This window comes from Myotis yumanensis, unplaced genomic scaffold (assembly GCF_028538775.1).
Source record: "Myotis yumanensis isolate MYYU_CA2020_CCGP unplaced genomic scaffold, mMyoYum1.0.hap1 SCAF_7, whole genome shotgun sequence".
Lineage (NCBI taxonomy): Eukaryota > Metazoa > Chordata > Mammalia > Chiroptera > Vespertilionidae > Myotis > Myotis yumanensis.
In genome coordinates, this window is record NW_027223758.1 from 38,461,723 (window position 1) to 38,486,456 (window position 24,734).

Below are 24,734 nucleotides of genomic sequence, written 5' to 3' on the forward strand. Positions count from 1 at the left end.
TCTGGACCTCAGAGGTAGTGGTATGCCCGAGGGTCATTGACATACATGCTTAACCAGAACAAAGGAACAGGAACACTCCTTGCACCTGAAACAGGGAAAGATATTCCCAAACAAGGTGATAAGCCTGGCACAGCCTGTATGAACTCCTTATTTCTTGGTAAGGAAGTATTCCAGGCCCCAGGATCATCTTATGGGATTGAGTGGGCCTTTGAAATACTGCATGCCATGAGACTGTCTTTCCCAACAATTCTTTATTGGAATTATTTGATTAAATATCTTTCTTCCCAGTGGACTTTATGTTCCTCAGGGGCAGTGATCAGATCAGTGCTTGCTATCCAGTAAATACTGAATAAATGTCTCTTGACCAAAGAAAGGAAAGAATGAGGGATGAAAGAATAAAGCAGTGAATCAGTGATCAGGTGCTGAATTAGGTCTCTTCTAGGTATCTTATTATATTGAGACTTAGCACCTCTGCCTTCTCTTTCTTACCTCTTCTTTCTTCATGCAGAGTAGATTAAACTGTGTTTGTGAATGATAATGGCCCTAGTCATAGGAAACACTGGGTTGGGTGAAACTTGTCTGACATAACAGAAGATGATCCTCATAAAAGCTTAGTTCCAATACTGTAGTAACCTGAGCATTGATTGGCCTTTTTTTTTTTTTTTTTTTAAAGACTGAGTTGGTTGTCTCTGACTCCAAAGCAAAAGATTGATTCATTTATTTGCCAAAGATTTACTGCAAGTTTACTGTGGGCCCTAATTGCTGTTTTCTCTTTACCCAGCCTTATAGGCAAAAAATAAGAGCTAATACAAACAACAAGATAAGTTTTTATTTTGTGTTGTTTGTATCTGGCATGTCCATTTCTATTTGATATTTTTTTTATTATTTAACATTTATTAAGTACTTTTTCTGGGTTAGGCACTTCACCAAGAGGGCTTTTCCAAACCATGAGACAATGGTTTGCTCAAGGTCACATAGTGCATTAGTAACAGACTTAGGTCTCTGAGTACAAAAGTCCATTTTCTTCTCACTGTACCACACTCCCCTGTTGATGGTACTGGCTTAGCATCATTTTCTTTTATTATTTTAAATATATATTTTTATTGATTTGAGGCAGAAACATCGATGATGAAAGAGAATCATCAGGTCAGCTGCCTCCTGAGCCTGCATGTGCCCTGACGGGGAATCAAACCTCGACCTCCTGATTCACAAGTCGTCACTCGACCACTGAGCCACACCGGCCAGGCTAGCATCATTTTCTTATGTGCTTTATGTTTTTTATAGACTGGGATACACATGGGTTTCTAAAAAGGAAAGTAATAGCCCTAGCTGGTTTGGCTCAATGGATTGAGCGTTGGCCTGCAGACTGAAGTGTCCCAGGTTCAATTCCAGTCAAGGGCACTGCCTAGGTTGCGGGCTCGATCCCCAGTAGGGGGCATGCAGGAGGCAGCCGATCAATGATTCTCTCTCATCATTGATGTTTCTATCTCTCTCTTCTCCCTTCCTCTCTCTGAAATTAATAAAAATATATTTTAAAAAATAAAAAGGAAAGTAATAGAGTTGCTAAAAGTTTTCTTATGTTTAAGTAGCTTTGGGAAACAGATCTGTAGTAAGGACAGAAACTGGTTAAGGCAGGATAATTTCCCAGTCACATGGTGGTAGTGTGATGTAGGGGAAAGAGCCAGAGCTTTAGGCTTAGACCAGTGGTTCTCAACCTTGGCTGCACATTAGAATCACCTGGGAATCTTTTTAAAATCCTGATTTCTGGGCCCCATCCTCCGGAAATTCTGTTTCTTTGTTATGAGGTGAGGCCACAACCACTGGCTTAGACTGACTAGCAGTGTTTCCACCTCCACTGTTTTCTAGCTCTTTGACCTTTTGACAATTTGCTAAGAAGCCACCTGAGCCTTGATTTCCTCACTTGAAGAAAAAGGGAATGGAATTAGCAGATTAAAAAGATAGTGAAATGTTAAATTACTGGCACATAATAAACACACAGTTAATGATGATTGTTACCATGTAGCTTGCCTGGATAACCACTTGGTAAGGAAGCTGTAGGAGGAATTCTTTATGCTTTCTTTAAACCCTGTGATTCTCTGACCTCAGTGCCTCCCAAGAAGCTCTTTGTGATATTTCTATCTGATGTTGCCTATTGAGGCCCATCCTGGCTTGCTTATGCAGCATGGTTTAGAAAGAGGTGGCTGGCAGGATTCCCTCGTGTACAGGTTTTTCAGCCAGTGCATCTCTATGTTTTTTGGTTTGTTTACCAGGATTCTGAAGTTTCTGAGTATTTTCAGTCTGAGACAAGTGAGTAGGATTGATGTCAGGCTGCTTTAACACAGGTGTTATAAACAAGATTAAGAGGTTGTTGAAAAGATATCAGTGGAGCTCTGGGGCTGGCTTTCTGGAGTCATTCTAAATTGACAGCTAATGGGTAGTCTGCCTTGATGGCTCTCTCTGAGTTGGTAACTGACTGGAGATTCACCCACAGAGGAAGCCTGCTTATGAAAATTCACTTTCCTTTATCAGAAAGTAAAGCTATCATAACATGTAATAATGTTTTTGCATCATGTAAAAAACAGTTGCCATTGCACTATTTTAAGATGCCTTTGTTTAAGGTAGCCAATTCTTTTTTTTTTTCATTGTTTTTTTTTTTTTAATTAAATCTTTATTGTTCAGATTATTACATTAGTTACTCTTTTTTCCCACCATAACTCCCCTCCACCCAGTTCCAACCCCACCCTCTGCCCTCACTCCCCACCCACTGTCCTCATCCATGGGTGCACGATTGTTGTCTAATCTCTTCACTCACCCCCACACCCCTTTCTCCCCCCTCCCCCCCCAAGAATAGTCAGTCCATTCCCTTTCTATGTCCCTGATTCTATTACAATCACCAGTTCATCAGATTATTTATTCACTTGATTTTTAGATTCACTTGTTGATAGATGTGTATTTGTTGTTCATAATTTGTATCTTTACCTTTTTCTTCTTCTTCCTCTTCTTACAGGATACCTTTCAGCATTTCATATAATACTGGTTTGGTGGTGATGAACTCCTTTAGCTTTTTCTTATCTGTGAAGCTCTTTATCTGGCCTTCACTTCTGAATGATAGCTTTGCTGGATAAAGTAGTCTTGGTTGTAGGTTCTTGGTATTCATCACTTTGAATATTTCTTGCCATTCCCTTCTGGCCTGCAAAGTTTCTGTTGAGAAATCAGCTGACAGTCGTATGGGTACTCCCTTGTAGGTAACTGATTTTCTTTCTCTTGCTGCTTTTAGGATTCTCTCTTTGTCTTTTGCTCTTGGCATTTTAATTATGATGTGTCTTGGTGTGGTCCTCTTTGGATTCCTTTTGTTTGGGGTTCTCTGCGCTTCCTGGACTTGGAAGTCTATTCCTTTCACCAGGTAGGGGAAGTTTTCTGTCATTATTTCTTCAAATAGGTTTTCAATATCTTGCTCTCTCTCATCTTCTGGCACCCCTATAATTCGGATGTTGGTACGCTTGAAGCTGTCCCAGAGGCTCCTTACACTATCTTCATATTTTCGGATTCGTTTTTCTTTTTGTTTTTCCGGTTGGGTGTTTTTTACTTCTTCGTATTTCAAATCTTTGACTTGATCCTTGCGACCCTCTGGTCTGCTGTTGGGAGTCTGTATAATATTCTTTATTTCAGTCAGTGTATGCTTAATTTCTAGTTGGTCCTTTATCACAACATCGAGGGTCTCATTAGATTTCTTGAGGATCTCACTACATTTATCGGCGGTCTTACCAGTCTTTTTGAGGGCTTCTAAACAGTTCTTTAAAGACCTTAAAAGTGTGGTTTTGAACTCTATATCCAACAGTTTGCTTTCCTCCAATTCTGTCGTTTGTGTCCTGTTTCTTTGTCTCGGCATTTTTTTATGCTTCGCTGTGTCGATAGAGTGCCTTTCTGTGCTAAGTGTCCCAATTACCTAAGGTAGACACTCTTGGTGCACCCCCTTGTGGGCTTTGTGCACAGTCTTGTTGTGGTTAAGCCTTGATTGTTGTAGTTATCACTGTGAGGAATTGACCTCCAGGTCAATTGGCTGTGAGAATCAGCTGTGTCTGCGGTGGGAGAACTTCTGTGCTGGAGACACCCCTCTGGGGCTAGACTTGCTTCGATGGGGCTTTGGTGCTCACTGAGTCTGCCTCCTGAGTGTCTAAGGTAGCCAATTCTTAAGATTTTTTTTTCTTTGATCACACAAGCCCACCAAGCTTCCAAGAAATCTTTAAAAGGGAGGAAGATGGTTCAAGGCAATTAATTAATTAATTTATTTAAGATGCTTATTTAATTATCTTAACCTTTGGTAGAGTTTCTTCTAGTCCAGCATGATAAATGTTTTGCCTTATCTGGTCTACTAGATGCTGTTGCTAGGAAATTGAGTATCCTTAAATGTTCTTAAAGTGAACAGTTATTAGTTTAAAATCACTTTTAAGTCAATTTTATAGCCTTCCTGACAGAGCATTGTAGTAGTGGGGATAGAGCTTGTAGGGGGAATTTGTAGGTGGGCAAGAGGCATTTACCTAGGCTATCAGAGAATTCCTTTTGATCATACTCCATGTGGTCAGTGGTCCAAGTTCTGTTTGCTGTGTGGAGGAAATATTTCTGACTCTAAGAATAATTCATTCTTCATCCTTATCTTTATTGGGAATGGAGATATTTTGCTAACTTTAGGGTTTATAAAGCTTCCAGAAATAGTAAAACCTTTGAGTTGAGGGTAATAAAGTGCATTTTAGACAAAAGCAGACTTGAAACCATCTCTTTTCATTGTTTTTGATGGAATCATCAACAGGCATGTATTGAGGCCATAACACCAGATACTTTAGTCAAGCTGAGAGATAGTTAAATCAGGACTCAAGTGCAGGAAAGTATCTCATAATGTCATGCTTTGTTTTCAGACTCTAGAGTGTTATCCATAATGTTGAAAAATATTCTTTTTAACAAGATACTCAAGGTAAAGTTTCATGTGACTTGTCTTCCTTGAAATAAATGTGGCAGCTATTTTGTAACAGACATGAGAATAAGTTTTAAGCTTTAAAAGAAATAAGGGTAATAGTTAATGTCCTCCTAGGCTCCTGAGATCAAAACCATGTCATTACCATTAAAGAATTGAGTAATTGTGGAAGACCTAAATTTTGTAAATGAATAAAATTATTAATGTCTCATTTATGATCTGGCTCTCACTTATTCAGCCCAGATCACTCATTCTCTCTTCCCATTTTTTCAAAGGATTTTCATTTTTCTCTTTTATTTCCTATCTGTCTTCCTGCTAGTATGCACCCTTTACCCCATCCACTCCTCTCAAAGAGGAATGCAGTTTTGAATCTTGGTGATGACTTCAGAGGCAACTTATAGAAAAAGTAATTAAAGATTTCCTTGCCCCACTTTAGCCTTAATGAAATCGTCCATTGCTAGAAGCAATATTCTGCTGTCTGGAGACTTCTCTGTCTGCATAATTATATGTAACAGGTATGACATGTAATTTTCAAAACCACTGTATGGGTCTGCTGGTTGCTGAGAATTCACTACCCCACACCCCACCCAACCTCTGTGACATACACTTAAAATGTATCTAACCTTTGTGTCACCCTGAATAAAAAGTGAATTTCTTGTATCTGAGACTTGGTTTAAAACCACAAATAATTTAAAATAGCTTTGCCACATTAATCTGTTATTTGATGTTTGAAGAGCTGGTGTTAATGGCAGCTTCACCAAATGATCTGGAGGAGGGAGTTCTTACCGAAATCTCCATATAGACAGATGGCACTAAGTAAGCTCTTCTGGGCAGGGAACTTCCAAGTGAGCAAGGAGCAACTATAGAAAGGAGTTTTCCTGGCTAAAGGCATGGGCAGAAAAGTAGGTGTTTTAATGTTGGTTGAAAGATGATGCAAATTATGCCTTTGAGATGATAGTTTTTGAAGTTATAACTAAGGAAAGGGGTCTGGAGGTTGTGTATACTGCTCCTTGCAAAAGTGAGAGTTAAATTTCAGACCCAGTTCTATGGCTTCAGGCTCTCAAGTCTGGCCACTTCCTTGAGGCTTAGTTTATTCATCTGTAAATTATGAGTTTATACTGATATTCTTTGTGTGAATCTGAATTTTACTATTCTTACTCTCTGAATATCACTTGGTACCACCATTAGAAAATTTACTAAGCTATATACTGGTACAGGATGGTAAAAGTTGTTCATAAGGAAAGTAATACAACCCTATATAATTAAAGCCTAATATGCTAAGTGTCCGGTCATCTGGTTGGCTGTTCGATCAATCAAAGTGTAATATGCTAATGGTATGCTAAGGCCGCTCAACCGCTCGCTATGACGTGCACTGGCCACCAGGGGGCAGACGGTCAACCAGTCGCTATGATGCACACTGACCACCAGGGGGCAGACACTCCGACCAGTAGGTTAGCTTGCTGCTGGGGTCCGGCTGACAGGGACTGAGCGGGACAGGCCGGATATGCCCTGGAGCCCTCTCATGGCCCCTCCCCAGCTGGCCAACCTCCCGTGTCCCTCCCTGGCCCCAATCATGCACCGGTGGGGTCCCTTGGCCTGGCCTGTGCCCTCTCGCAATCTGGGACCCCTCAGGGGATGTCGGAGAGCCGGTTTTGGCCCAACGACAGAATGACCGGTCACTATGACACACACTGACCACCAGGGCGCAGACGCTAAATGCAGGAGCTGCCCCCTGGTGGTTAGTGCGCTCCCACAGGGGGAGCGCCGCTTAGCCAGAAGCCAGGCTCACAGGACCCCAGCGCTAAGGATGTCCTATTGCTGGCCTAGGCCCGCTCCCCACGGGAAGCTGTCAGTCAGACATCCCCCGAGGGCTCCCAGACTGCGAGAGGGCGCAGGATGGGCTGAGGGACTCCCCCCCACCCCCGCCCCAGTGCACTATTTATGTGCACCGGGCCTCTAGTAATTAATAAATCTTCTATAATAATAAAAGCCTAATATGCTAATTAAATCAGACGTCCTTCCGGATGATCTTCCAGACGAAGCTGGTGCTGCCAGGGAAGCCTGGGTTCTGGGTGCCTGCTGGCGGCCAGAGGGAAGTCCAGGTCCCAAGTGCCAGAGGGAAGCCGGTGCCGGCAGCCGGGGGAAGGAAGGCCTACTCTTGCACGAATTTCATGCATTGGGCCTCTAGTAATAATTTAAGAATAAACTTTATTTCACATACAACGGTAAATTTACTGTTGCCCACCCCTGTATAGAATATAGCCCAGGGTGGCATAAAGTCATTAAATATATAGTTATAGAACAGATGAATTCTCTCTGGCTGCAGTCACCCTAGGGACCCAAGGAACTCTGAGGATATGTATACATTATATACGTTTGCTAACAGAATTATGATTCCTGGGTAGTTTATTGGTGTAGCTGTCCTCTGTTGTTTCTGGGTGATTTAGCAACATAGGGTAAGTGCCTGCTGTGAGCTGGGCACTGTTAGGTACTAAGGCAGTGGTTCTCAACCTGTGGGTCGCGACCCCTTTGGCGGTCAAACGACCCTTTCACAGGGGTCGCCTAAGACCATCCTGCATTTCAGATATTTACATTACGATTCATAACAGTAGCAACATTACAGTTATGAAGTAGCAACGAAAATAATTTTATGGTTGGGTCACAACATGAGGAACTATATTTAAAGGGCCAGAAGGTTGAGAACCACTGTACTAAGGTGTTAGAAACAAAGGTCAGATCCCAGGGTTTCTACTTGTATTGTGTGCTGATAGAGGTACGGTGTGATATGATACACTGCTGAGGAAGTTCAGAGGTCTTAGTGGAGTATTTGGAAGACTCTTAGAGAAGATGACTTTTGAGCTGGGGCTTAAGGCTTGAGTAGGATTTCTCTAGCTGGAATGAAGGGGGAAAGGAAAGTGAGCTGCTATTCCTGGTAGCACTATATGTGTTTACCCAATTCCAAGGAATCGTTTAAATAACTCCTGGGTCCCTTTTCGAATCTTCTCTGACTCCCTTATTGATTTTTCCCATAGCAGGTTTTCAAACCCTTTACTATCCTGTTCATGTATTATCTAGAGTGTAATATCTTTTATTTTTTAATCTTTTTTTTTTTTTTTTTTTGGTAATGTCTCTTTTAAAGTGTGGTGACTAACCCAGTTTCTTGAGTCAAGCCGAATTGGATGTTATGATTCTAATAGTACACCCTTGATATGAATTAGCTTTTAACAAATTAAAGTTGGACATCCTGTAGTTATTGAATTTGAGATTTACTAAAACCATCAGCTCTTTTCTGAATGAATTGTTTTTAAGTTATCTTCCCCTAACAGGGACTTTATATATTTACTATTTTGAGTTTAAAGAAAGGTTTCTAATTGCTCATACTCTTTGGTTCAACCAGTTATGGATCTGCCTATCTGTACTACCATTCATCCACATTTCTCAATGTCCCTGCTTGAGTAACTTTGTGAAATATTTTGATGAGATAAAGGTACATAGTATGTAATGTAAACCCCTAACCTTAAATCAGTAGTAACAATAACAAGGGATTACAACCAACTGGGCATGACTTGTTCTGTATGATCACTGCTAGCTTCTAGTGTTCTCCTTTATTTCTCTCTAAGTAGGTGCGTAAGCATATTCATTTTGCCAAATTTAAGTTAGATCTTTTTAAAGAAATAAAATAATATAAATAGAGTTAAATAGAGTTGAAGTTTTCTGATACCCTTTCCTAATCCCATTTTATTGTATATTCCTTCCCAATCCAATTTCTTTATTATCCTTCTTAGAAATAGTTATTATCTTGAACTTGGTGATTATTATTGCCAACCATTTTTTTACTATTACTACTTAGTATGCATCCGTTGATATTTGAAAATTTCTTTTATTTTTTCTCATTACAAATATGCTCCAGTGAATATTTGTTAAGTATCTCCTTGTATATATGTCTGAGAATTCCTCTAATAATTGTAGCTAGGGGTAGAATTGTTAGGATAGTCATAGACTGTATGTTTTTTATGTGTTATTAGCAGTGATGGCAAACCTATGACACGTGTCAGAGGTGATACGCGAACTCATTTTTTTGGTTGATTTTTCTTTGTTAAATGGCATTTAAATATATAAAATAAATATCAAAAATATAAGTCTTTGTTTTACTATGGTTGCAAATATCAAAAAATTTCTATATGTGACACGGCACCAGAGTTAAGTTAGGGTTTTTCAAAATGCTGACACGCCGAGCTCAAAAGGTTCGCCATCACTGGTTATTAGGTATCACTAATTAGTTCTGTACTCATTTTCACTTCTTCCATGCAGTACCCATTTCTACTCCTTCCACTCAGAGAGTTTTAACAGTTCCTATTTCTTCATATCCTCAACAACATATGGTATTGTCAGATATTAATTTTTCTTATTTTCGTCAACCTGATGATATCTAATGGTTTTTATGTGCATTTCCCTGATTACTTTTTGAAGATTTAATTTACTTAAATTAAAGACAGTTATCCACCTCTGGCAACCATGAATCTGTTCTCTGTATCTATGAGCTTGGGTTTTTAAAAAAAAATATTTATAGATATAAATATATTACTCTATATATAGATTAGATATAGGTATAGATATCGATATAAGATTCCACATATAAGAGAGGTCATATAGTATTTGTCTTTCTCTGTCTGACTTATTTCGTTTAGTACAATACCCTCAAGGTCCATCCATGTTTTGCAAATGGGAATATTTCACTCTTTTTATTTTTTTATGGCGGAATAATATTCCTGTGTGTGTGTGTGTGTGTGTGACAATTTCTTTATCCATTCATCCATTGATGGGCACTTAAGTTCTTTCCATATCTTGGCTATTGGAGATAATGCTGCAATAAACATAGGAGTACATGCATCTTTCAAGTTATGTTTTCATTTTCTTTGGATAAATACCCAGAAGTGGAATTGCTGGATCATGTAATTTTATTTTTAATTGCTTGAAGAACCTCCATACTATTTTCCATAGTGGCTACACTAATTTACATTGCCACCAGCAGTGCACAAGTGTTCCCTTTTCTCCACATCCTTACCAACACTTGTTATTTCTAGTCTTTTTGGTAATAGCCATTCTCACGGGTGTGAAGTGATAATCTTATAATGTTTTGACTTGCATTTTTCTGATGATTAATGATGTAAAATATCTTTTCACATACCTGTTGGCCATGTGTATGTCTTCTTTGGAAAAATGTCTATTTAGATCTTCTGCCTATTTTAAAAATTAGATTATTTGTTTGCTATTGAGTTGCATGAGTTCTTTACATATTTTAGATATTAGTCCCTTATCAGATACATGATTTGCAAATATTTTCTTCCAATCAGTAGGTTGACCTTTCATTTTGTTGATAATTTCCTTTGTTGTGCTGAAGCTTTTTAGTTTGATGTAGTTTCACTTATTTATTTTTGCTTTTGGTGTTAGATAAAAAAAAGTCATCTCTAAGACCTTTGTTAGGAAGCTTACCACATATGTTTTCTTTTAGGAGTTTTATGACTTCAAATCTTACATTCTCTTTAATCCGTTTGAGTAGATTTTAGTGTATGGTGTAAGACAGTGGTCCAGTTTCATTCTTTTGCATGTAGCTGTCCAATTTTCCTATCACCACTTATTGAAGAGACTGTTCTTTATTATATATTATTGTCTCCTTTGTTGTAAATTATTTGACCATATATGTGTGGGTTTATTTCTGGGCTCTCTACTCTGTTCTATTGATCTATGTGTCTGTTTTTTATGCCAATACCATATGTTTTAATTACTATAGCTTTGTAATATAGTTTGAAATTAGGGAGTGTGATGCCTTCAGCTTTATTTTTCTTTCTCTATATTGCTTTGGTTATTTGGAGTCTTCCTGTGCATTTCCCTGATTTCTAGTTAGATTGGGTCCCTTTTCGTATGCTTATGGATGACTCAGTATTTTTTCCTTTTTTATTATAATTGTGATTATATTCCTTGTCAAAAGTTGATTTTAAATAATTCTAAATTCTGTTGTATATATAGGACTTTGCATTTGGCACTCATTAAGAGAAATTGAGTCTGTTTTCTTTCAAAGTGCAAGTCATTAAAAAATTTTGTTGTTAATCCTCACCTGAGGATATTTTTTCCATTGCGTTTCAGAAAGAGTGGAAGGGAGGGAGGGATGAAAGGAGAGGAAGAAGGAACTGGAGAGAGAGAGAGAGAAAGAGAGAGAGAGAGAGGAAGAGAGAAAAATGGATGGGAGAAAGACACATCAACTGGTTGCCTCCTGCATGTGCCCACAAGGGGACTGGGGAGCGAACCCGCAACCCAGGTATGTGCCTTTGATTGGAAGTCAAATCCGCAACCATTTTGTTTGTGGACTGACACTTTAACCACTGAGCAACACCAGCCAGGGCAAGTCATTTTTTAAATGACTTAGCTAATGTCATGTGACTCTTAAGTGATTCACCAGAACCCTGTTTTTTCTAATTATTGGTCTGCTGTTCTTTGCATTGTACTATGTTGCTTCTTTTAGATCAGTGTAATTCTGTTACTGTTTTAGATCAGTGTAATTCTGTTATTGTTTTCGGACTCATGTCTAATATTCCCTCCAGCACCTAATAGAGTGATGTTCAAGTTCTGTTAGGTCAGTAAACACTTCCTGAGTGAGTGAATGAAAGATAATGGTTCTGATGTAGCTGACAAAACATTCATAAGTCTCCTAAAATGGAGGTAGTTTATTTCTAAAATTTTCCCAGTGCCTCTGTTAGCCTTGATAAATAAAGAAACCAAATCAATATTCAGCTTTCTGATATAGCTTCAGAATTAATCAGAGAAGTTGTCAAAGTAAATCGTGGATGCTAAAGTATAGCTTATACTTATAAAAAAGAAACCTATACACCCTTTGGAGGTGATATGAATATATATTCAGGCTTTAACAAGGAGTAATAATTTTTTTGGTAGGAAACATTGATGAAGTAGAGTCTTCATGATTAGTCATTTAAATCATAAATCACATCCATGTTATTTATCAGCCAATTAGATTGTGAATCATAAGTGAAACTGTTAGTGATTTTAATTTTTGATACATTGATTCCACAATATCCCATTGTGGATATTGATAAAACCCACATTTTTCAGTAATTATTGTGGTCTCAGTACTTATACTTTTTTTATTGGGAATTAAGTAAATGAAGTTTTGAGATTTTGAGGAATTTGAGGCATGTGGTTTTTCTTCCAGAAAAAGGTAGTAAATTGCCATGATTCATTGATTTTCTTTTAATGGTTTGTCTTGTAAAGGCATAATACATAATTATATATGAAATCGGAAATTTTCACTAGGATATTTCTTAAAAGTATGATTATAATTCCTTACATTGGTATAGCACTTTATAGTTTACACAGGGCCCCTTTATCATCATATCAATCCTTTGAAGTGGGTTAGGATATTCTGTGTCTGATGACTTTGATCCCTGGTTATGAACTTTGGCTGATAGTAGTTGTAGTATTAGAGATTCTGAGCTTTTTTCAGTTCTGGTGCCTTAAGCAAATTTGCAAGGGATCCCTGATGTTAACTTTGGCAGGTTTCATGCCTGCAAATATTGATTGAGCTAGAAGTCCTAGTTGTAAAATGTCACCAGTGAAAGTGCAGCCAGCAAAGGCAAGGGAAAACTCATTACTGCAGCTCATCTGTAACTTCTGGGTCAGGCCACTCACTACCATTTGGTAAAAATTAATGTTTGAAAACTCCCTTTTATTCTGACAAAATATAATCAGGCAAGGTTAACAGCAGATGATTCTGAGCATTTCCAATTGGTTAGATCCATTCTACAGGCTCGGGCTTGTGACATTCCATAGGTCTGATTATCTTAAGAGGCATCAGAAAGCTTTAAAATGATGAAATCCCCAAATAATGGTAGGAAGGAATTTAATTATGTATAAACTCCCTCCTCTATTGCATGTCCTCCCCCATATTGAAAGTGTTTATTCTGAAAAAGAAAAGGCAGCGAGAGAGGAAGAAAGAAATAATGTAAGAGTGAGACTAACCTGTCTTATTTCACTTTAAGGAGAAAGATTAGGGACCAGGGAAGAAATTGTAAGTTGAAAGGTTTCTCCTCAATTTAATGAACTGAGTGATCCAAACATAGAGGGGGCATAATTTAAGGAGGAAATTAAGTTTCTGGTCTCTGGAAATGTTTGGAAAGCCCCAGCCTGTGTGTAGAAGAGATGTTTTAAAGGGGATTCACACCTCAGATAAGTGATTGGGTCAGATCAAGGGTTCCTAAAGTCTGAAATGTCTCAAGTGCCTCCGAATTACTGCAAGACGATGTGAATCCAGATGTACAAAAGAATTTTCTGTAGAATGCATCTCAATAATCTCTCAGCATTTCTCTCAAAATCAGTATCTCCCTCCTCCTCTCATAAATCTGGACATTACAAACACAAATTCAATGAAAAGTATTACAAATAGATAGTACTGCATTTGTTTGTTGTCATTGTATCTTTTCTCAATATTAGGTTTAGAAAGTGCAGCAGGAGGTGGGGTCTGTCAAATATTTTGACAGTAGAAAAGGACCCTCATTTTATTTGTTTTGTTTTTTGTTAATCCTCACCCGAGGATATTTTTCCATTGATCTTTTTAGGGAGAGTGGAAGAGAGAGGGAAAGACAGAGAGAAACATCGATGTGAGAGAAGCACGTCGATTGGTTGCCTCCTGCACAAGCCCTGACCAGGGCCTGGGCCAGGGAGGAGCCTGCAACTGAGATATGTGCCCTGACTGGAATTGAACCCGGGGCCCTTTGGTCTGCAGGCCAACACTCTATCCACTGAGCCATACTGGCTAGGTTGGACCCTCATTTTAAAACCTATGAATGGTAAACACCCTTTTGGACCTTGAGGCTCTTTGATTTTGAATTGGGTGTTCCAAAGAGGTAAAAAGATATATGTATTGTTTTGGGCCACACTACTCACACTTTAGAAACATTACTCTTTATGTGCATACATACATCTGTCCTATCTAATAATAGACAAACATGGTAATTGACCATACCTCCGCTACGCCTCCCATTGGCTAATCAGCAGGATATGCAAATTAACTGCCAACAAAGATGGCGGCCGGCAGCCACGCAGCTGAAGCGAACATGAGGCTTGCTTGCTCCAGTAATGGAGGAAGCCAAGGTTCCTTGCCTACCGCAGCCCAGCTCTGAGCCTGAAAGCAACAATATTTCAATTATAGAAGCTAAACAAACCCAGATACCTGCTTTCAGCCAGCCGCGGCCTCAGAGCTGGAGCCGGCTCTCAGCTCCAGTGACAGCTATAGAAGGCACATAAATCCCAGAATAAAAAAAAAAGAAAAAAAAAAGAGGCTGGGAGCTTCAGTCGCCCACCAGCCTGAAAACGGCCCTCAGCTCCTCACCCAGACTGGCCAGGAACCCCAGTGGGGACCCCCACCCTGAAGGGGGTGTGACCAGCTGCAAACAGCCATCAGCTTGTCATCCAGGCTGGCCAGGCACCCAAGCGAGACCCCCACCCTGATCCGGATCACCCTTCAGGGCAAACCAGCTGGCCCCCACCCGTGCACCAGGCCTCTATCCTATATAATAAAAGGGTAATATGCAAACTGACCCTAACAGCAGAAAGACTGGGAATGACTGGTCACTATGACACACACTGACCACCAGGGGGCAGACGCTCAATGCAGGAGCTGCCCCCTGGTGGTCAGTGAGCTCTCACAGTGGGGAGCTCTGCTCAGCCACAAGCCAGGCTGATGGCTGCCAGTACAGCGGTGGTGGTGGGAGCCTCTCCTGCCTCCTCAGCAGCGCTAAGGATGTCCGACTGCAGCTTAGGTCTGCTCCCCGAGGGCAAATGGACATCCCCTGAGGGCTGCCGGGCTGCCAGAGGGATGTCTGATTGCCATCTTAGGCCCATTCCCCCGGGGAGCAGGCCTAAGCCAGCAAGTGGTCACCCCTGAGGGGTCCCAGACTGCGAGAGGGCACAGGCCAGGCTGAGGGACCCCCTACCCCCGAGTGCACAAATTTTTGTGCACTGGGCCTCTAGTCTACACTAATAAAAGAGAAACATGGTAATTGGCGTACGACCGCTACTCTTTTCATTGGCTAATCAGTGAGTATATGCAAATTAACTGTCAGCCAAGATGGCGGCCGGCAGCCAGGCAGCTGGAAGCGAGCATGAGGCTTGCTTGCTGCGGACTCCAACGTTCCCCGCCTCACTAGCCGGCCTCTGAGCTACAACTCTAAGAAACTATGTACTATGTTGCAAATAAGAAGGTAAACAAAACACCAGAAACCGGCTTTCATTCAGCCGGGCTTTAGCAACTTTGTATCCATGTTTTCAGCAGCCTAGGCCTCAGAGCTAAAGCTGGCCCAGAATAAAAAAAAAAAAAAGAAAACAAGGAGCGGTTGGAAGCTTCAGTCACCCGCTTCCGGAAAACAGCCCTCAGCCCCTCACCCAGCCTGGCCAGGCACCCCAGTTGGGACCCCCACCCTGATCCAGGACACCCTTCAGGGCAAACCAGCCAGCCCCCACCCGTGCACTAGGCCTCTATCCTATATAGTAAAAGGGTAATATGCCTCCCAGCACCGGGATCAGCGGAGCAGCGAGGCTCCCGGCACCGGGATCAGCGTGACAGGGGGCAGCACCCAAACCCCCTGATCGCCCTGTGGCTCTGTGTGTGACAGGGGGCGGGGCCACAACCTCCCTATTTGCCCTGCTCTGTTCGTGACAGGGGAAGGCGCCCCAACCCCCTGATCAGCCCTGCTCTGTGCCTGATAGGGGGGAGCTCCCCAATCCCCTGATTGCCCTGCGGCTTTGTGTTTGACAGGGTGCGGCGCACCAACCCCCTGATCGGCCCCGCTCTGTGTGTGACAGTGTGCGGCACCCCATCCTCTCCCTCCCCCAGGGGCCCTGCTCTGTGCCTGATAGGGGGGATCTCCCCAATCCCCTGATTGCCCTGCAGCTCTGTGTTTGACAGGGTGCAGCACACCAACCCTCTGATCAGCCCTGCCCTGTGTGTGACAGGGTAGAGCCATAACCTCCCCATTGGCCCTGCCCTGAGTGTGACAGGGTGCAGCGCCCCAACCCCCTGATCCGCCCTGCTCTGTGTGTGACAGGGGGCAGTGCCCCAGCTCCCCTATCGGCCCTACTCTGTGAGTGACAGGGGGGGAGCTCCTCAACCCCCTGATCGGCCCTACTCTGTGCGTGACAGGGGGGAGCTCCCCAACCCCCTGATTGACCCTGCTCTGTGTGTGACAGGGTATGGAGCCCCAACCCCCCTGATGGGCCCTGCTCTGTGAATGACGGGGCAGCGCCCCAACCCCCTGATTGGCCCTGCTCTGTGACAGGGGGCAGCGCCCCAACCCCTGATCGGCCCTGCTCTGTGAGTGACGGGGTGGCGCCGCAACCTCCCCATCGACCCTGCCTTGAGTGTGACAGGGGGTGGTACCCCAACCCCCCAATTGACCCTCCCCTGAGTGTGACTGAGGGTGGCATCGCAACCTCCCTATCCGCCCTGCTCTGTGCATGACGGGACGGCACCCCAACTCCCCAATTGGCCCTGCTCTGAGCCTGACCAGGGGCTGCATTTAGGGATTGGGCCTGCCCTCTGCCACCCAGGAGCAGGCCTAAGCTAGCAGGTCGTTATCTCCCGAGGGGTCCCAGACTGCGAGAGGGCACAGGCCGGGCTGGGGGACCCCCCTCCCCCTGCCCCCTGAGTGCACAAATTTTTGTGCACCGGGCCTCTAGTATATGTATAAAAGCCTAAGCGACTGTTAGGACCTAACAACCAGAACGACCAGTCGACCAGTCGCTATGACATGCACTAATCACCAGGGGGCAGACGTTCAACGCAGGAGCTGCCCCTGGTGGTCAGTGCGCTCCCACAGAGGGTGCGCCATTCAGCTGACTGACGTGTCCCTGCAGCCCAGCAGCCCGGCAGCAGTCACTCACTCCTTCAGTAGTCCTGCAGGTCCAATCTCCGGAGAATGGGCCAGGCACTGATGGACCAGCATCGCCAGCCTCCTGGAAGTCGGCCTTGGGCACCGCAGCCTCTTCCCCTCCCTAGACGCTCCGCAAGGAAGAAAGGTTATAAAAGCAGCTTCCAGGTGGCTCCCAACAACCAGTGCAAATGTCAGCAGGACAGATTCGGATCCCAGACCTACAAGGGGTGTCCCACCGCCCGCCCAGAGGGCCAATTGCGTCCCGGCCCCCACCCAACCCCCAAATTCGTGCACCAGGCCTCTAGTATATACCTAAATGTCTGTGTGAAAGTGGCTATTGTTTCTAGTTTATAGATTGAGAAAACTCAAAACAAGGTAAGTTACTTTCCAGGGCTGCTAAATTAGAGGGACCAGATTTGAATTTAGGAAAATCTGACTCCAAACTCATTGTTCATGCATGATATCACCACTGCAAACAGGTTAGGAATGTCCAGTTAGTATGGTGAATAAGAGAAAGCACCGTATTGGGAATTAGAAGTCTTGTATTATTGGGCACCACACCGTTGCTTAAACTCACTGGACTCAGATTTCCCTATGCCTATACAAAGAGGGATAAACTATATTATCTTTTTTAGTTCAAAACCTTTATCATTGATTGATATTTAGGAAATAGCTCTTCATGCCCCCACTTGGAAGGCTCTTCTGAAGTTGTCTGAGGTTTTTGGTCCAGGGTAAAGAATTCATAGTTTATTATAAGGATATAGAAGATTTACTTTGACTTTTTCTATTTCCTTAATAGAATTGAACATATTTTTTCTTCTATTAATATGAAAGTACATTTAATGAAAATTACCCCCTTTCTTAGCCAGGTAAGTTGGAATATTGAGCTATATTTAGATGCTCCCCCCACAGTACACATCTACACTGTTATATCCTGGTACAAATGTGCTCTTTACATTAATAATTGCACTGTGTGTTTTCATAATTTATCATAATGATGCCATTATAGAAGTCCCTTTCCTCCCCTCCACCCTCAAGTCTAATTGAGGTCGAGACAGACTATAAATGTGATAATATAGATTGCATGCTTAGAGGAAATAGAGTTGGTTTCATAGTGGAGTTTTAATTTAGGATTCATTCTGGTGATGTAGCCTCTTCCTATGGTACATTACTTTGAGCCCAATATAACTGCGTGTTCCCACAGCCCCTCATTATAGCTACAGCTTCTCACTGCTTTTTAATTAAAAAAAACAAAATAGGGAGAGAGGGAAAAATGAAACCTAAAGCTTAGGTTGGATATTGTCTAGGTACACAGGGAGTATCCTAGGCAGATTGCTTGTTTAATTTTTTAACCCTTTCAAAGATTTCATTGAGTTGTCCTGATTTCTGTTTTCAGGGAATGGATGATATATATACAGGGGTTGCCAAAAGTATGTTTACAGTTGTGAGTGTGCAAAACACAGAGTTATTGTTATTTTTTTAAATTATTGTATTTATTTGTGTTACAACTGTAAACCTACTTTTGCTCACCCTTGTGTGTGTGTGTGTGTATGTGTGCGTGTATGTGTGTGTATAACCATCCATCACACTCTCATGCACACACAATAGGCTTCAAGAGTTTTGGAAAGTAAAGGCATCATATATATAATGTTGAAGCTTACTATAAGCTTTGAGCAAGTGGGAATTCTTTATGTATCCTAGAAAGGCTACCAGCTGTGTGGTTGGATGGTGGCAATGCTTAGTGAGCACTTATACCACTCACCACCTATTGGGAGTAAGGCAGGGAATGTAGAAGATTGTAATAGCTCTTAAAGGCTGATGTTCTGGTACATCAGAAGTTAAGAGTTAATCTTTTTTTTTTCTCTAGTCCTGTAGGCAGCAGAAGCAGAGAAATGACTTTATTAAGCACAGTTTCTTTTGTCATTCCTTCATCTTGAGGGATTCCATATACCTTTCAGATACCAAAATAAATTAATCTCCAAAGGTGACTGGTAAGAATGGCTTAATCCTTTTGGGATTGGTTGTGTAAGACACAGGAGAGCTTGGGCCTGAGCTGTTGACCTCTCTGTCAGACTGTGAGTGTTATATTCCCTTTCTAGATTCCGGGCCCTTTGGCTCTTCTGTAAGAAATCAGTTTGACAGCTCTGAGGTTCTTTCCTGCTTACATATTCTTGCTTTCTATTGTATAACTGATCACTCTCTCAGTGGTGAATATTGGTAAATATAATCTAGAGGTTTTTTTCTGGGTCAGGGTATTGCTAGCTTCACAGTTTTTAGTGGGGTCCTTTCACAAACAGGACTTTGGCTTTATATGAATCCCGATTTCATTCAGTGTTGCTGGAAAGACAGTTCCATTTTGTCTTTATTTGGGGACAGGAACCCCTCAGATGAAAATCCCTTGGACCTGTGCTGTCCAGTATGGTAGCCACTAGCTACATATGGCTGCTGGGCTCATGAAATGGGGCTCCATCTGTGTGGCAATACACCCACCATAAATATAAAATATGTCTACCAAGTTCTAAAGACATAATATGAGTAAAAAGAATGTAAAATGTCACATTAGTAGTTTTTATACATGTTGAAATGATAATATTTTGGACATGCTGCATAAAATAAAATATATTATTAAAATTAATTTCACCTGTTTCTTTTTATTTTTTAAATGTGGCTACTAAAAAATTTAAAATTACCTCTATAGTCTGCATTATATTTTGATTGGACAGACCTAGACTGCAAAGCAGTGTTTGTCTTATTTACACTCATGTCTGCAGTGCCCAGACTTACACGTAGTTGACACTTAATAAATACTTGTTAAAGAAATGAATCCTAATCTTTATTATTCAGAGTGGTCAAATTTCAGAAATAAGTAGGAATTTCTCTATTTGGAGTGTTAGTATCTGGAAAAGAGACAATTGAGAGTTGAGAAGTAAAAAACAGAAGTTCTTAAATTTTTGTCTTGGGAGAGAAAAGTGGTGAAATAAAATGTATCAGTGCCTTTGAACGGCTTACCCATCTGTTGGAGAGGAAAGTGATACGTTGGTGAAGGAGCCATAACCGAGCATCCTAATGTGTTCGCTCTCCTCTGCCACAGAGTTGTCCTGAGAAGAGCGAAAGCTGAATAAATGCCCTGTGTGAGGGGGAAGGGAGTTGGAAAAACAGTTGGAGAACCTAAAGGTTGCCCTGTTAGAGATGTGTGCTTAGACTATTCATAAAGGTCAACAAAGCTGTTCTTGTCTCAAGAATCTATACTGGCCCTGTCTGTCCTTGTGTCCCCACTTAGGCATTACCCTAGAGGAAGCCTGGGACTGCTACTGGGCCAGTGGATTACTTGAGGACCCTTCAAGCCTTGGAATTCTTTAATAAATTATTTGTTGAATGAGTGGTTTAACAAATACTATGTTAACTCAGCCAAGGTCTTGTATAACTTATATTTATGGGTATATGTTCTTGCCTGAAAGTTCCTCAGATCTGTCTCAGGAAATCAGGGTAGATTAGCAAGAACCCAGAGATGAGGTTCAACTTTCAGAAGGCACCAGGTTGTCTTTGCAAGAGTTTATTGAAAGGTCTCCGGCATCCTGTCTCCCTGCTTATAAAATAGAACTGGTAACTACTACTCTCCCCAGAGACATAGTGAAGATTAAAGTAGGTGCTTTAAGTTCTGCAGAAGGAAAGTGCTATTTCAGTGGAAATTATTAGAGGTAAAATTATTAGAGGTAAAAATGAAACTCCTCCCGATCTCTGAAATATTTGTTTTAAAGAAGTGGATTGGCAAATGTGTTCAAAAGAGACATTGCCAGTTTCCTTCTATTTTGCATCTCTTAACTGTGGCACTATTTGGCTTTCTCCTTTTAACTGTGGTCCACTACCTTTTCTCTCTGCCCTCAGCAATAAACAATACAGAAATCTCCTTTCTGGGGAGAACTGTAGAACTCATGCTTTGACTTGGCTGCTGCAGCGGCTCATGCTAATCAGAATCACAGCAGGGCTTGTTTTATGAGCCTGAAAGAATTAGTGCTCCCTGGGGCTGAAGTTCCTTACCTGCTGGGGGACTACAGATTTCTAGTTTGGAGCCTGCTCTCTTTTAGGATCAAGCTACCTTTCTTTCCCCTTCTCACATGAAAACCACCATCTTATTTTTCTTGTAGTCCATGTTTACTGGCATGTTGATTTCTTTTTTCTTTTTTAAAATAATGATGACAATCGATTTTTATATTTATGGAAATAGGGTGTGATCATATGAAATGATAATCTATCTCAAGGAGACTGGGAACAGAGTGAAAAATAGCAGGTGGTACCCCGCAAACCAAATTGTCTAATGTGAGTTTTCTAAGTAATGTCATATGCTTAAACTTATTGAAGCACCTGGTATGTGGAACCAGCAGGGTACATGAATTTAGCAGGGGATGACTTTGCATCACTGGGTAGTAGATTTCAGTAACAGTGTGGGTTATAAGTCACAGTGAGATGTGTAGCATGTATAATAGAAATTTGTCTATCATTACTAAACAACTTAGCTTTTCTTTGGAAATAGCATACCATGGGGTGGTGAAGGCCTGGGGTAGGGGGCGGGGGGTGTGCTAGAAGGGGTGAATGGGGGGAAAAGGGGACATATGTAATACTTTCAACAATAAAATAATAATAAAAAAGAAATAGCATACCACATCACACCTACTGTAAGTTGGTTATTATAACAGATAAAGAAAAGCTTATTTGAGGAGCCTAATGCAAATGCTTTATGTTGGGGAAGACAGAGTCCTGTGGATTACCTCATAGTAAAAATTTTTACATTTGTGTAGTACTATTATAGTTTAGAGTTCTTCCACCTTTTGGTACAAACTTCACGAATATGTTTTGGGAATCTAATGTATAGCAGCATGACTATAGTTAACAATTCTGTATTGTATATTTGAAAGTTGCTAAGAGAGTACTTAAATGTCACCCCCCGCCCCCCCAAAAAACAAAACGGTAATTATATGAGGTGATGAAGGTGTTAACTAACCTTATTGTGGCAGTCATTTTGTATATGTATGTGAGTCATCATCCTGTTGTACACCTTAAACTTACACAATACTATATGTCAATTATATCTCAGTAAAGCTAGAAAAATATAAAATGAATGGTACACACACACACAAAAGTATCTTTTTGAAGTTCATAGGGAAAAGGGTTATAATCTCCATTGTAGATGAGGAGACTAAGGCTTAGAGAGGGTAAATGAGATGCCCAAAGTTGTACCCGCAGTATTTGAGCTGAATGGAGTCATCAGGTTGCTTAATGTCTATTGCAGTGTTGTTTCTCCTCAATTAGGAAGCCCATTTCAGTAGTGCCCTGTTTTATTCCAATTCAGTGGAAAGCAGCTATAAGAACTCCATGAATTGCAGTGTTAAAGGCAAATGAGGTCTCACCAGCACAGGGGAAAGCCCAGGACTAGAGGTCAGGAAGTGCCAATTCTGTTTTCAGTGCTACTGCTGGTTTTATGACCTTGGATAAAACTTGACTTCTGGGCCTTACTCTCCTCTTGTGTAAAGTAGGAACTTGGAGTGCAGTAGACCCTTGGAAGTTATATGTAATATTCTCTGAACTACTTGTGAGTGACTGTAATCTTTTTTAGACATGAATTAAAACTATGTGCTAAGGGATTGGTGAGTATATGTATTAAAGTTACCTACAAAGTAGTTGAGCCTAACCCAGTGTCTCTATCTCACAGTGGGTCTGTTCCTTATGATTTCTGTATGCATAGGAACCTTTGTGAAGTGGTGAAACTTTGCATATTGAATAAATTCTGTAAAAAAACAAAAACAAAAAGCCAGCTACTTTATAGGTGACTTTAATCATAAATTTATAGAACCATTAAGTATTTGAAAAATACCTCATAGAGGTATTTTGTGGCAGAAATTGTATGGTGTGGTGCTTTTCAGTTGGGGAATTCTTGAAAGTGTTAGAATATTTGCTATGTATGCCTTTCCTCGTCTTTTCCAACTCTAAAATCCTGTGTTTATTTTTTCTCTTTCTTAGCCCAACAGGGGCACAAAACGTCCCCGGGATGATGAAGAGGAAGAGCTGAAAATGCGTCGGAAACAAGCTGGTACTCGAGAACGTGGCCGCTTTCGGGAAGAGGAAATGACTGTGGTAGAAGAAGCAGATGATGACAAAAAAAGGCTGCTTCAGATTATTGACAGAGAGGGTGAGGAGGAAGAGGAAGAGGTAAGGTGGCAGAAGTGGGCTGGTTGCTGAGATGGCTGTCCCTGACATAGTCTTTATAGAGTGTAATTTGGGGCCAAATATATAATTTTTCTGACCTCCCTAGCTTAATCTATAAAATGGGGTTAAGAATACTTATTTCACAGTGTTGACCTGAAGGTTAAGTGGGATAATGGAGTTGGGAAAGCATTTTGAAAAGTGTAAAGAACATTACAGATAGAGTTTTTTTAAAAATATATTTTTATTGATTTCAGAAAGGAAGAGAGAGGGAGAGAGAGATCGAAACATCAGTGATGAAAGAGAATCATTGATCGGCTGCCTCCTGCACACCCCCCATTGGGGATCAAGCCCACAACCCAGGCATGTGCCCTTGACCGGAATTGAACCTGGGACCCTCCAGTCCGCAGGCCGACGCTCTATCCACTGAGCCAAACCAGCTAGGGTACAGATAGAGTTTTAACATTATTCTGGATTATGTGTTATAATCAAGGCCCAAGCACTGAACTGTGGGGCTATTGGTATTGACTGTGGAGGGTCAGGGAGGCTTTCTAGACCAGCAGTCGCCAACCTTTAGGACCTCACAGACCACCAGTGGTCCATGGACCACTGGTTGGTGACCGCTGCTCCAAAGGTTTCCTTAAACCAGTGGTCGCCAACCTTTCGGACCTCATGGACCACCAGTGCTATGTGGAGCACCGGTTGGCGACTGCTGTTCTAGACCGTACTGAGGACACATAGGGGTCAGGGAGGCTTTCTAGACCATACTAAGGACACATAGAAGGTGCTTCCATTATTTAATGTAGTTAATAGTCTTCAAAAGAAGAGTAGAACTTTATTGAACAAGTGGAAGATGGGCTTTTCAGGAAGTTGAAATGGCATTAGCAAAGTAGTAAAAGTGGCGAAGTTCAGGGGGAGCTAAGGGACTAGGTATTTAGGTGTTACTGAAGAAATACAGTTTAGGGAAAGAGATGCCGTTCAATTGCCCTGCCTCAAGATTCCTTTGCACTCATTCCTGCCTCTGGACCTTTTTCTGTGCCCTCTATTGGAATGCTCTTCTTGCCCTAATGAAGAACCACTCTTTGCATGGCTGGTTTCTTCTCATTCAGGTCTTAGTTCTGGTGTTTCCTCCTTGGAGAAGTCTTTCCTGTCTCTGAGGTGGCCCTGCAAGTCATTCTCTCATTCTGTCATCACTTTATTCTGTGCGTTCTCTTCACAGCATTTACCATGATCTGAAATTTCTGTTTGTTTACTCATTTGCTGTGCCCTCCTGGCCTCCTGTGAAACCAGGGACTGGCTCTGTTTTGTTCACGGCTCAGAGCACTCAAGAGCAATGCCTAGCTCTTGGTAGACCCTTAATAAATATTTATTGAATGAATAAATGAACCAAGCTGAAAAGGGTAGAGGTAAAATATCAGCGATTAAAAATGATATGACCATGCCTTTGTGTCTTTTTAAATCCTTAAGTGTTAACTTGTATGTTATTTCATTCTGGCATTTTGTTCAATATGAATTATGGAAATAGATTCTTAAGAGCCAGCTGGTTTTTGGTTCCCTCAAAGACATGATGCTAAGTTTGGATTTAAAAAATGAAGCTGGAGTGTGAATCTAAGAGGGAAAAAAATTGA

The 24,734-nt window shown here is 41.5% G+C and overlaps 1 protein-coding gene across 1 annotated transcript in view; it reads left to right on the top strand.

Moving 5' to 3' along the window:
- The window catches only part of CTNNBL1 (catenin beta like 1), a 179,396-nt gene that overhangs the window by 21,832 nt on the left and 132,830 nt on the right, over positions 1-24,734 (top strand). The window contains exon 2 of the mRNA XM_070420298.1: positions 22,924-23,112. Coding sequence (XP_070276399.1) covers positions 22,924-23,112 — 189 coding nt within the window. The remainder of the gene's footprint in view (positions 1-22,923; positions 23,113-24,734) is intronic.